Genomic DNA, 14,038 nt, shown 5'->3' with positions numbered 1-14,038 from the left:
TATTAACTATATAAAGGTTGAGACATCAACCCCTATTAACTATATAAAGGTCAGAGACATCAACCCCTATTAACTATATAAAGGTTGGTTCATTAGACATCAACCCCTATTAACTATATAAAGGTTGGTTCAGACATCAACTATTAACTATATAAAGGTTGGTTCAGACATCAACCCTATTAACTATATAAAAGGTTAGTTCAGACATCAACCCTATTAAAAGGCTGGTTCATCAGACATCAACATTAACTATATAAAGGTTGGTTCATTGGACATCAACTATTAACAGTTCATTAGACATCAACCATTAACTATATAAAAGGTTGGTTCATTAGATATCAACCTCATTAACTATATGGTTGGTTCATTAGACATCAACCCCTATTAACTATATAAAAGGTTGGAGTAGACATCAAACAGACAATAAAAGGTTGGTTCAGATTAACTATATAAAAAGGTTGGTTCAGACATCAACTATTAAGAGGTTGGAGAGATCAACCCCCATTAACTATATAAAGGTTTGTTCATTAGACATCAAGATTAACTAGATAAAGGAGTTCATTAGACATCAACCCTATTAACTATATAAAAGGTTGAGAGAGACACCAATAAAGGTTGGTTCAGATATCAACCCCTATTAACTATATAAAGGAGTTCAGACATCAACCCCCATTAACTATATAAAGGAGATTAGAGACAGATTAACTATATAAAGGTTGTGTTCATTAACTATATAAAATGTTGGTTCATTAGAACAATGGTTGTAAAGAGTGACATCACTAAACACATTTGGAACACAACCCCCTATTAACTATATAAAAGGTTGATTCATCAGACATCTAATAAAAAACCCCTATTAACTATATAAAGGTTGGTTCAGACATCAACCCCTATTAACTATATAAAGGTTGGTTCATTAGACATCAACCCTATTAACTATATAAAAGGTTGGTTCATTAGACATCAACCCCTATTAACTATATAAAGGTTGGTTCATTAGACATCAACCCCTATTAACTATATAAAGGTTGGTTCATTAGACATCAACCCCTATTAACTAATAAAAGGTTGGTTCAGACATCAACCCCTATTAACTATATAAAAGGTTGGTTCAGACATCAACCCCTATTAACTATATAAAGGTTGGTTCATTAGACATCAATCCCTATTAACTATATAAAAGGTTGGTTCATTATACATCAACCCCTATTAACTATATAAAAGGTTAGGTCATTAGACATCAACCCCTATTAACTATATAAAGGTTGGTCATTAGACATCAACTATTAACTATATAAAAGGTTGGTTCCTATTAACTATATAAAAGGTTGGTTCATTAGATATCAACTCCTATTAACTATATAAAGGTTGGTTCATTAGACATCAACCCCTATTAACTAATAAAGGTTGGTCATTAGACATCAACCCCTATTAACTATATAAAAGGTTGGTTCATTAGATATCAACTCCTATTAACTATATAAAGGTTGGTTCAGACATCAACCCCTATTAACTATATAAAAGGTTGGTTCATTAGACATCAACCCCTATTAACTAATAAAGGTTGGTTCATTAGACATCAACCCCTATTAACTATAAAAGGTTGGTTCATTAGACATCAACCCCTATTAACTAATAAAAGGTTGGTTCATTAGACATCAACCACTATTAACTAATAAAAGGTTGGTTCATTAGACATCAACCACTATTAACTATATAAAGGTTGGTTCAGACATGAACACCTATTAACTATATAAAAGGTTAAGACATCAACCACTATTAACTAATAAAAGGTGGTTCAGACATCAACCCTTATTAACTAATAAAAGGTGGTTCATTAGACATCATTAACTAATAAAGGTTAGTGACATCAACCACTATTAACTAATAAAAGGTTGGTTCAGACATCACCCACTTAACTATAAAGGTTGGTTGCATATGTGGTTCAGACATCAACCCCTATTAACTATATAAAAGGTGGTTCATTAGACATCAACCCCTTTAAATAATAAAAGGTTGGTTCAGACATCAACCCCGTAACTATATAAAAGGAATAGACATCAACCTATTAACTATATAAAAGGTTGGTTCATTCATCAACCCCTAGATATAAAAGGTGGTTCATTAGACATCAACCCCTATTAACTAATAATAAAAAGGTTCATTAGTGTCAGACATCAACCCCTATTAACTATATAAAAGGTTGGTTTTAGACATCGACCCCTTTCATTAACGGTTCAGACATCATTAGACATCAACCCCTATTAACTATATAAAAGGCTGTTCATTAGACATGCACCCTATTAACTATAAAAGGTTGACATCAACCCCTATTAACTAATAAAAGGTGTGACGTGCGTAACTAATAAAAGGTTGTCCATTGATGACCCCTATTAACGTGCTGAATCATAACTAATAAAAGGTTGTGACATGAACACCTATTAACTATATAAAAGGCTATTAACTAATAAAAGGTTGGTTCATTAGACATCAACTAATAAAAGGTTGTTCATTAGACATATATAACTAATAAAAGGTTGGTGTGAACACCGTAACTATATAAAAGGTTAGTTCATTAGAATCAACTTATTAACCAGACATCAACCCCTATTAATCTAATAAAAGGTTGGTTAATAAAAGGTAGTTCATTAGACATCAACCACTATTAACTATATAAAGGTGGTTCATTAGACATCAACCCCTTATTAACTATATAAAGGTTATCAGACATCAACCCCATTAACTATATAAAGTTGGTTCAGACATCAACCCTTATTAACTGGTGGTTCAGACATCAACCCTTATTAACTATATAAAAGGTTAGTTCATTAGACATCAACCCCTATTAATTAATAAAGGTTGGTTCATTAGACATCAACCCCTATTAACTATATAAAAGGGTTAGTTCATTAGACATCATTAACCGTTGGTTCATTAGACATCGTATTAACTAATAAAAGGTTGCGTTCATTAGACATCAATCATTAACTAATAAAAGGTTGGTTCATTATATAACTAATAAAAAGGTGGTCCATTAAACATCGCTATTAACATGGTTCATTAGACATCAACCGTGTGGTTGACATGAACACCTATTAACTATATAGTTCATTAGACATCAACCACTATTAACTAAAAAAAGGTTGGTCAGACATCAACCCTATATTAATGCATTAGACATCATAACTAATAAAAGGTTAGTTTAGTCAACCACTATGTAATAAAGGTGGTTGACATCAACCACTTAACTATATAAAGGTGCTAGACATCAACCCCTATAACTATATAAAGGTTGGTTCATTAGACATCAACCCCTATTAACTATATAAAAGGTTGGTCATTAGACATCAACCCCTATTAACTATATAAAAGGTTGCTGGACATCATTCTATTAATTAATAAAAGGTGGTTCATTAGACATTAACCCTTTTAAATAATAAAAGGTGGTTCAGACATCAACCCCGTAACTATATAAAAGGTTAGGTCATTAGACATCAACCCCTATTAACTATATAAAAGGTGTGTATTGTGTATAAAAGGTTGTCATTAGACATCAACCCCTATTAACTATATAAAAGGTTAGATTAGACATCAACCCCTATTAACTATATAAAAGGTGGTGACATCAACCCCCATTAACCAATAAAAGGTTGGTTCATTAGACATCAACCCCTATTGTGTATAAAAGGTTGGTTCAGACATCAACCCCTATTAACAGTAGATAAAAGGTTGGCACTATTAACAGGTTAGAGACTTCCCTATTAACAGGAGCCCCATCCACCCCTATTAACCTTTCCTTGACCTGAAGAGAGTCCTATTAACTATATAAAGGTTGGTTCATTAGACACAACACACACATCAACATTAACTATATAAAGGTTGGTTCACATCAACCCCTATTAACTATATAAAGGTTGGTTCAGACATCATTTGTGGGGCACATTTCCACAGTAGATGTGGCACACAGGACATCCACACCTTTCCCTTGACAGTCCCACACACACACACACACACACACACACACATACACACACACACCACCACATGATGTAAAATAACACCTGCATTGTTTGGGGTTTTAGGTTGGGTTTCTGTACAGCACTTTGAGACATCAGCTGATGTAAGAAGGGCTTTATAAATACATTTGATTTGGATTTGATCACCACAACAAAACATGACATCACTAATGACGACAGCCAATCAGCCAATGATACCTCCTTCCTCCCCTCGGCAGCAGCGGTCTCCGCCTCCAGGCCTCACCAATTGGCCACACTCAGTCACCTGATCCTCCACGCCGCCACCGCCCCTGATTGGTCAAGAGGAGCCTCATCTCTGTCGTCCCTGGTCACGCCCCTCTCCTGCCACCTCGTTGGCTGGCTCAGAGCTCCCCGGAACCCTCCGTGGCCAACGAGGGCTGGGGGACGGGTGTGGAGGCGGGAGAGCTGTGTGTGTGTCTTCCCTTGGGGGCTGGGGTCGGTGGAGGGGTCAGAGAGAGGAGCGGGGGGGAATATGGGAGGGTTGGAGTCAGACATGTTCATCTGGAGAGAGAGAAGGGGGAGGAGCAAGAGAGAGAGAGAGAGGGAGGTTTATTTTTTAATAGTGACTGATTTATCCCAGTAAAATCTGTGGTGTTTTCACTAGGAACCAAACGGGGCGGGACCTACCTGAAGTTGTCCAATAGAAACTAATTTTCGTTACAAAAACTCAACTGTTTGGACTAAATGACTACACCCCCAGTATTGCTGAACATTGACGTTTAACAATCAACTAAAACTAGCCAGTGAAGATGAGAGAAGCAGAAACACAAGCTAAACTGTCTTCCCGGTGCGTTCAACAGGATGCAACGGTTTGTTACGGTCAAGATAGAAATATACTATGTAGAACAAACATGACTCTCTTGCCATGTAGAATCACGTCGGGTCTATTCATTAGAATTGCCATCTGCAATGTTCCCGAAACGTTTTCCAAATGAACATGGCCACGCGGTTCACGCGACAGCTCGTTATATTACAATGGTGCATTAGCGCCATCTAGCGGTCACGTCATATCAACGCGTCGACCACAGCACTGTTTTCCTTTGGCTTTGACACAGTCAGGAGACAGCAAATCTTTCAGTCTCAAAACATTAATAAATAAATATAATTTGAAATAAAAGTTAAGACACACGTATACCATGTATACTGTGATATGTTGTGACATATATAACAAATAAATAACACACGTTTAATTATCCTACAAATAGTCAAAAATAATTCACTAGGTTTCACTTTACAAACACAGATTCTGCAACTAGGTTACTGTCACTAAGAGGGAAATGGAAAACCTAATTCAATAACCACGCGGTTTGGTATGTATGTATGTATGGTAAATGACTGTGCATCTCACCGGTTCGTCTCGCTGCTGACAACTCTCTCCGCTAGACGCGCTCCTTCCGCCCCGCCACGTAGACAGGGATCCGCGTGTTGTCCGTCGGTGCTGTGGGAGGTGACGTCACCCCGGGAGCGCGTCAGAGAGGGAAGAGTTCGGGAGAGAGAGGTCCAACTCGGCGGAAAACGTGTCTCCCTCCAGCAGGTGGCGTTTTTGTCATTGTTTCACCCATCAGGCAAGTCGTTTTTTTGTATGGACGTGAATAAGAGTGTCGCATTTAATCAACAAGAACAAACAAAATGAATGGTTTATTTGCTTCGTGAGGTTTATTTTATATAATGTAAGTTTCGTAATGCTTTAAGTTGTTACGAATGTACCGGTATAAGTAGGACACGTTACATCACGGTAACTTTGAGAATAAACACTTTATATAAAAGGTTGTCTTGAGACGGTAAAGCATATTCATGATATGAGGCTAGGGCGTCTCTCAATTCAAAAAATCATTTCAATTTATGGGCTATATTGTCATGGGAACATATGTTAAACATTGTCAAAGCAAGTGAAGTAGATAATAAAAACAAAAGTGATATAAGCAATAAAAATTAACAGTAAACATAACACTCACGAAATAATAAAGACAATTCCAATGCCAAAGTTCCCGTTTGAACCCACTGAAAATAGCTCCTATAAAAGAGCTTCATTTCTCCAACACGTCATACGCGGCTCGTTGGTCTAGGGGGTATGATTCTCGCTTAGGTGCGAGAGGTCCTGGGTTCAAATCCCGGACGAGCCCTTATTTTCGAAAGTGCTTATTTTTGTGTAAGTTATTGTCACCGTGTCAAGGGATGGTAGCGAAGAAAATGTATGTTGTCAAAATGATATAACCATCGAATGTCACGACATAACACCAGCACACTCCCCACGTCTCTTAACACAATGCAGTTCGAAAATAAGCTATTTACCAAATAAACTAAAATTATCAAATAACGAGGCTGTATACAAGGGGTACATAGCCGCATTATTGTTATTTTGTTTCTTTTTATAATTATTTTACTTTATTTGGTAAATATTTTCAGTAACTCTTCATGGTTTCAGAGTGTTATTTTCGCAAAGTTCAACACTTGTTGTATAATTATGTGACTAATAAAGTTCGATTTGATTTGAAAACGTAACTCACTTCCCACTGCTTTCAAGCTGGTCATATTATATATATATACCTACATTATATATATATATGTATTCTACATATGTATAATAAAGTATCTACACATATAAAATATATCTACACATATTACATTATCTACATTATATATATATATATATATACATATACATACATATACACATATACATATACATACATACTTACACATATATATATATATACATATACATATACACATATACACATATACATATACATATACACATACACATACACATATACATATACATATCTACATACATACACATACACATACACATATCATATACATATACATATACACATATACATATACATATACACATACACATATACATACACATATACATATACATATACACATACACATATACACATACACATATACACATATACATATACACATACACACATACACATATACATACACATACACATATACACATACACATACACATACACATACACATACACATACACACATACACATACACATACACATATACATCTACATCTATATACATATATATATATATATATATATATATATATATATATATAATGTAAGCAGTGGAAAGTGATACGTTATATATATATATATATTTATTAAACGCGTCTTATCTCTTAATGTCTAAAATGCAGAAAAAAAGGGAGAAACGCACCGATATGAAACGTATCAATATATAGGTTTATTGTGATTCGGATATTTGTTTTGTAAAACATTATGCAACATTTGCTGTACAGAATAGTGAGTTCACAGTTTGATATAGAAGGCATAACACTCCCATTTGAATTGACAACCCCACATAAAATACAAGATAGAGTTGAATATAGATTCGCAACCTTGTATAAAAAAACTGGTTTTATATAATTCATTGATAAAATAAAATAAAAATAAAAAACATAAAATTAGTTCTCCTCATGCTTTATAAAATACCTTTTAATTGCCCATTTCAGTCTAATAATCATTTATAAAATATATTACAACAATTCATCATCATATTACATCTGCATAGTTAAAAAACCAAACGCAAACCAAACGGTGTGTGTGTGTATAATCCTGCTATTAAATGAAAAAGCCAGATTACATTCATCCCAAAACAGTGATATTGGGTCAGTCTGATGTTTCCCTCCTCAGGGTTAAAGGTCAAGGACTGTGGGACGCTAAAACTGACCCCAGATCTGTGACTGTTTCCCTCTCCTCGGGGTTAAAGGTCAAGGACTGTGGGATGCTAAAACTGACCCCAGATCTGTGACTGTTTAACTGTTTCCTCTCCATCATTAAAGGTCAACAAATGATGGGATGAATTAAAATGGATTTGAATGAGATCTGTGACTGGTTTGTAACTTTAACTGTTTCAACTCTCAGGTTCACTACATCAACGCATCATTCAACCAACCAACAAATGATTGATCTGGAATAGTCTGAATGGCCTCCTCTTGTCTGGTTCTGTGAATGGCTCCTCTAGAATGAGTCTCCTCTGTCTGGTTCTCCCTGGCCCCCTCTGGACTCTAAAGGCTCTCTAGTATCCTCTGGCCCCCTTCTAGTCTCCTCTGGCCCCCTCTAGTCTCCTCTGGCCCCCTCTAGTCTCCTCTGGCCCCCCTAGTCTCCTCTGGCCCCCTCTGGTCTCCTCTGGCCCTCCTCTGGTCTCTGGTCTCCCTGGCCCCCTCTGGTCCCCTCTAGTCTCCTCTGGCCCCCTCTAGTCTCCCTCTCCTCTGGCCCCCTCTGGCCTCCTCTGGTCCCCTCTAGTCTCCTCTGGCCCCCTCTAGTCTCCTCTAGTCTCCTCTGGCCCCCTCTAGTCTCCTCTGTCTCCTCTAGTCTCCTCCTGGCCCCCTCTAGCCTCCTCTGGTCTCCTCTCTGATCTCCTCTGGCCCCCTATAGTCTCCTCTGGCCCCCTCTAGTCTCCTCTGGCCCCCTCTAGTCTCCTCTGGCCCCCCTCTAGTCTCCTCTGGCCCCCTCTAGTCTCCTCTGGCCCCCTCTAGTCTCCTCTGGCCTCCTCTAGTCTCCTCAGCCCCTCTGGCCCCCTCTAGTCTCCTCTGGCCCCCTCTAGCCTCCTCTAGTCTCCTCTAGTCTCCTCTGGCCCCCTCTAGTCTCCTCTGGCCCCCCTCTAGTCTCCTCTGGCCCCTCTAGTCTCCTCTAGGCCTAGTCTCCTCTATTCTCCTCTAGTCTCCTCTGGCCCCCTCTAGTCTCCCTCTGGCCCCTCTCCCTCTAGCCTCCTCTAGTCTCCTCTAGCCTCCTCTGGCCCTCTAGCCTCTTCTGGCCCCCTCTAGCCTCCTCTGACCCCCCTCTAGCCTCCTCTGGCCCCTCTAGCCTCCTCTGGCCCCCTCTAGTCTCCTCTGGCCCCCCCCTCCTCTGGCCCTCTCTAGTCTGGCCCTCTAGTCTCCTCTGGCCCCCTAGTCTCCTCTAGTCTCCTCTGGCCCCCTCTAGTCTCCTCTGGCCCCTCTAGTCTCCTCTGGCCCCCTCTGGCCCCCTCTAGTCTCCTCTGGCCCCTCTGGCCCCCTCGCCCAATTATTGGCCAAAGAGCAGATCTGATTGGTCAACAGGCGGACATAATTGGGCTGCCTGTGTAAACACAGCTTTAGTTGGGAGAAGAAGAAAAAAAGATCAGAATTGGGCTGCCTGTGTAAACGGGAGGACAGACGACCGACCAACACACATCCCTGTTCCACACCTGGGCATTACCCTCTGAATATTAAAACCACAACTATGACAATCACATCATATAATACCAAACGTAAAAAACCACTGGTTGTTGACACACACACACACACACACACACACACACACACACACACACACACACACACACACACACTCACAGGATAGTGGAACTTCGCAGTCACTGCTGATAGCTTAGTGTTGGATGGAGAGAGAGTCGGTGAGATGTCATGATGTCATCACACAGACAGGATGTGGGGGTGGGGGGTGGGGGCATCAAACCTGCCAAGATGGCCACCCATTGGGGGTTTGACTCTTGTTGTTGTTGAGTTTTGTAAAACAGGAAGTCACCCTGCTCCTGCCGCATATGATGATGTCATATCGCCGAGTCCACTTTCAACGGCTCAATGGAAGTATTTTACTTACAGAACAACAACAACAAACAACAACAACAATTATAATAATAACAATAAAACAGAATAAAACAGAATAATGATCATGATAATGCCCCAGGATAATCAATTGTTTCACATTTCTAGAATCAAAGACAACAAGCATTTGCCTTGTAATGGTTAGGAACCCCCACAGCCCCTTAGAAACCCCCCACAGCCCTACCCCCTCTACCAGAGCCTGCTGTTGACCTGTGGTTTGGAACCCCCACAGCCCTTCCACCCCCTCTACCAGAGCCTGCTGTTGACCTGTGGTTTGGAACCCCACAGCCCTTCCACCCCCTCTACCAGAGCCTGCTGTTGACCTGTGGTTAGGAACCCCCACAGCCCTTCCACCCCCTCTACCAGAGCCTGCTGTTGACCTGCTGTTTGGACCCCCACATCTACCAGAGCCTGCTGTTGACCTGTGGTTAGAACCCCCACAGCCCTTCAGCAGGTAGTCCCCCCCTACCACCAGAGCCTGCTGTTGACCTGTGGTTTGAAACCCCCACAGCCCTCCACCCCCTCTACCAGTCCCGTTGACCTGTCTCCAGGTCCTGTGTGTGTGGTTTGGTGTGTGTGTCAGTCCTCCACCCCTCTCCCTCTGTGCCTGCTGTTGACCTGTGTGTTTGAGAACTGAGCCAGGTCTCCCTCTCTCCACCTCCTCCCCTCTCTCCAGACCTCTCTCCACGTTGACCTCTCCAGGTCCCTCTCTAACCACCCCAGCCCCCTCCACCCCCCCTCTCCCTCCAGCCTCCCCTCTCCACCTCTCTCTCCACCCCTCTCCCTCCTCTCCACTCCCTCTCTCCTCTCTCTCCACCCCTCTGTTGACCTCTCCCCTCTCTCTCCACCCCTCTCCACCCCTCTCTACACCCCTCCCCTATATATATATTATATACGGTGAAACATCTGTCTAATCGTTGTATCTGTGGTACTGTATCCATAATGTAGTCATAGAGGTACAAAGGAACTCTCTGGAGCGATGAGAACCTGTTTTTGTTTTAGCATGGACATCGAGGGCTTCCACCATTTTAAAGTAGTCTAACTGAGTAGGGAATCCTTATGGGGTTTGAGAACAATCAGCCTTTATGAGCACAGCACATGACTTCTCCTTCTTCTTCTAATAGGTTGTTACGGAGATACATCACCGCCATCTAGTGGCCAAAATAAACGGAAGACTAAATGTGGTTCAGGACTCTGATGGCGCTAAAATCACAAATATCTGCTTTAAAATATATATATATATAATATATATAATATATATAAAATATTATATAAAAAAATATTATATATCTTATATATATTTATATTATATTAATATATATATATATATATATATAATATATGTATATAAAATATATATATATATAAAATGTATTACTTTAAAATGGAGATCATTGATGCTGCCCACTCCCGTACAAAGTGGAGTCCTCGTTTCTCTATGGTTAAGGTCAAAAACGCCTGTCTCTCTCTATGGTTAAGGTCAAGATGTCTGTCTCTCTCTATGGTTAAGGTCAAGATGTCTGTCTCTCTCTATGGTCAAGATGTCTGTCTCTCTCTATGGTCAAGATGTCTGTCCCTCTCTATGGTTAAGGTCAAATGTCTTTCTCTCTGGTTAAGGTCAAGATCTCTATGGTTAAGGTCAAGACGTCTGGAGGTTTAGCTGATCCTAGATCTGGGCCTACGAACACCATCCGCCATCAGCACTGGGAGACAATGGGAGACAACGGAGAGCACTGGGCACTGGGAGACAACTGGGAGACAACGGTGAGCACTGGGAGACAAGGAGCACTGGGAGACAACGGAGAGCACTGGGAGACAACGGAGGTGAGCACTGGGAGACAACAACTGGGCGGAGAGCACTGGGAGACAACGGCGAGCACTGGGAGACAACGAGAGCACTGGGAGACAACTGGCACTAAGAAGACAAGGTGGAAAAGGAGTGGAGAGGTGGAGGAGTGGAGAGGAAGAGGACGAGGGCGGCTGATTGGCTGACTGAATAAAGTGATAGAGGATGTTTAAGTCCCGGGTATCTCTCTGTCCAACGGTCCTGTCTTGGGGTCGGTATGGACCAACTGTCCAACGGGCTGGTCTCGTTCCGCGATGTGTGGCGAACAGCCCGTTCTCTCTATGCCGTTCAGACCAGCAGGTGCCGTTTCTTATGCAGAGCCAGGTGGTCGGAGCGGGAGAAGCTGCGTTCACAGTCGGGACACTGGAACGGTTTGACGCCCGTGTGTTTACGGAAGTGACGAGTCAGTCTCGTCCGAACGGGCGAAGATGTCCACGTGCACCCCTCCCACATGCACTTATAGGGCTTCTCTCCTGGAGGGAGAGAGGGAGGGGGAGGGAGAGAGAGGGAGGCCTATGGGGAGAGAGAGACAGAGACAGATATGGGGAGAGAGCAGAGGATGGGGAGAGAGAGACAGAGAGGAGACAGAGACAGAGGGAGGTAGAGAGAGAGAGACAGATAGAGATATGGGGGGAGAGAGAGGGAGGGACTGGGAGACAGAGACAGGAGAGAGAGAGAGACAGAGGGAGAGAGGTTAGGAAACTAACAGTATCAATCTATAATTTAAGAACAGATAAGGGACCTACAATATGAACGTGTGTGTGATTTGGTGTGTGTGTCTCACCAGTGAAGAGAGTGTGTGTGTTTATTTATTTATTTTACCTTTATTTAACCAGGCAAGTCAGTTAAGAACAAATTCTTATTTTCTATGACTGCAGAACGACAGATTTGTACCTTGTCAGCTCGGGGATTTGAACTTGCAACCTTCTTGGGATACTAGTCCAACTCTCTGACCACTGCTACCCTGCCGCCCTGTGTCCGCGTGTCTCACCTGTGTGTCTGTGTCACCGTTGTGTTGTGTCTCAGACCAATTTGTGTGTCTCACCGTTTGTGTGTGCAGACCTACAATATGAACGTGTGTGAGTGTTCACCTGTGTGACACCTGTGTGTGTCTCACCTGTGTGTGTCTCACCTGTGTGTGTTTACGGAAGTGTTCAGTTGTTTTACCTTTTATTTAACTAGGGCAAGTCAAGTGTTAAGAACAATTTCTTATTTTCTGTGACTGCAGAGGGAGTCAGGGAGAGAGAGAGAGAAGATTTGAGACCTTGTCAGCTGCGGGGATTTGAACTTCAACCTTGGGAGAGAGAGAGAGTTGCAGCTGTTGAAATCAGATAGCCCCATGGGGTCTGTGTCTGTGGGAGTCATGAGGAGACAGAGACAACTGGCAACGAGTGAGACAGAGGGAGAGTGGGTGGCAGACGGGTCACCTGTGAGGAAGAGACAGACAGAATGAGACAGAGAGAGACAGAGACAGAGGGAGAGACAGAGGGAGACAGGTGGGAGACAGAGAGAGAGAGAGAGAGACAGAGAGGCAGGAGACAGAGTCCGGAGACTCAGACTGGAGAGACAGAGAGAGAGACAGAGAGAGAGAAGGAGATCACAGACAGAGACAGGAGAGACAGAGAGACAGAGACAGACAGAATGAACAGATCAATCTATAAGACAGATTGAACAGAGAAGAGACCTACAGATAGAGAGAGAGAGAGACAGAGACAGACAGAGAGACAGAGAGAGTGAGAGTGTTTAGAGAGAGAGAGACATTTAGACAGAATGAGACAGAGAGAGACAGATTTCTTAGAGACAGAGAGAGAGACAGAATGAGACAGAGAGACAGAGAGGAGAGAGAGAGACAGATGAGACAGAGAGAGAGACAGAGAGCCGAGACAGAGAGAGACAGAGAGAGTCTCAGAGAGTGAGTCTCACCTGAGAGTGAGAGACAGATGTGACAGAGAGACAGAGTGTGAGAGAGAGACACCTGTGTGTGAGACGGCAGAGAGACAGAGAGACAGAGAGCTCTTGAGAGAGACATAGAGAGAGGTTAGAGAATCACAGAGACAGAGAGAGATTCATCTCTTCAGACAGAGAGACCGGAGACAGACAGACAGAGACAGAGAGAGACAGATGAGAGATCACAGACAGACAGGAGAGAGACAGACAGAAGACAGAGACAGACAGAGACAGAGAGAGACAGACAGAGAGACAGAGAGAGAGAGAGAGAGAGAGAGAGAGAGACAGACAGAGAGACAGACAGAGAGAGACAGAGAGACAGAGAGACAGAGACAGAGAGAGACAGAGAGAGAGAGAGAGAGACAGAGAGAGACAGAGAGAGACAGACAGAGAGACAGAGAGACAGAGACAGACAGAGAGAGAGACAGAGAGAGAGACAGAGAGAGAGAGACAGAGAGAGAGAGAGAGAGAGACAGAGACAGAGAGAGACAGAGAGAGAGAGAGAGAGACAGAGAGACAGAGAGACAGAGACAGAGAGAGACAGAGAGGAGACAGAGAGACAGACAGAGAGCAGAGAGAGACAG

The 14,038-nt window shown here is 42.1% G+C and overlaps 1 protein-coding gene across 1 annotated transcript in view; it reads right to left on the bottom strand.

Annotated features, from left to right (window-relative positions):
* Positions 1-11,795: 11,795 nt before the first annotated feature.
* LOC135531993 (Krueppel-like factor 3) overlaps positions 11,796-14,038 on the bottom strand; it is a 46,503-nt gene continuing 44,260 nt past the window's right edge. Inside the window, exon 5 of the mRNA XM_064959676.1 lies at positions 11,796-11,980. Within this exon, the coding sequence (XP_064815748.1) occupies positions 11,796-11,980 (185 nt within the window). The remainder of the gene's footprint in view (positions 11,981-14,038) is intronic.

Source organism: Oncorhynchus masou, unplaced genomic scaffold (genome assembly GCF_036934945.1).
Source record: "Oncorhynchus masou masou isolate Uvic2021 unplaced genomic scaffold, UVic_Omas_1.1 unplaced_scaffold_1700, whole genome shotgun sequence".
NCBI classification, from domain to species: domain Eukaryota; kingdom Metazoa; phylum Chordata; class Actinopteri; order Salmoniformes; family Salmonidae; genus Oncorhynchus; species Oncorhynchus masou.
The sequence above is the reverse complement of the archived record's forward strand: the minus strand, read 5'-3'. Positions and strand labels throughout refer to the sequence as shown.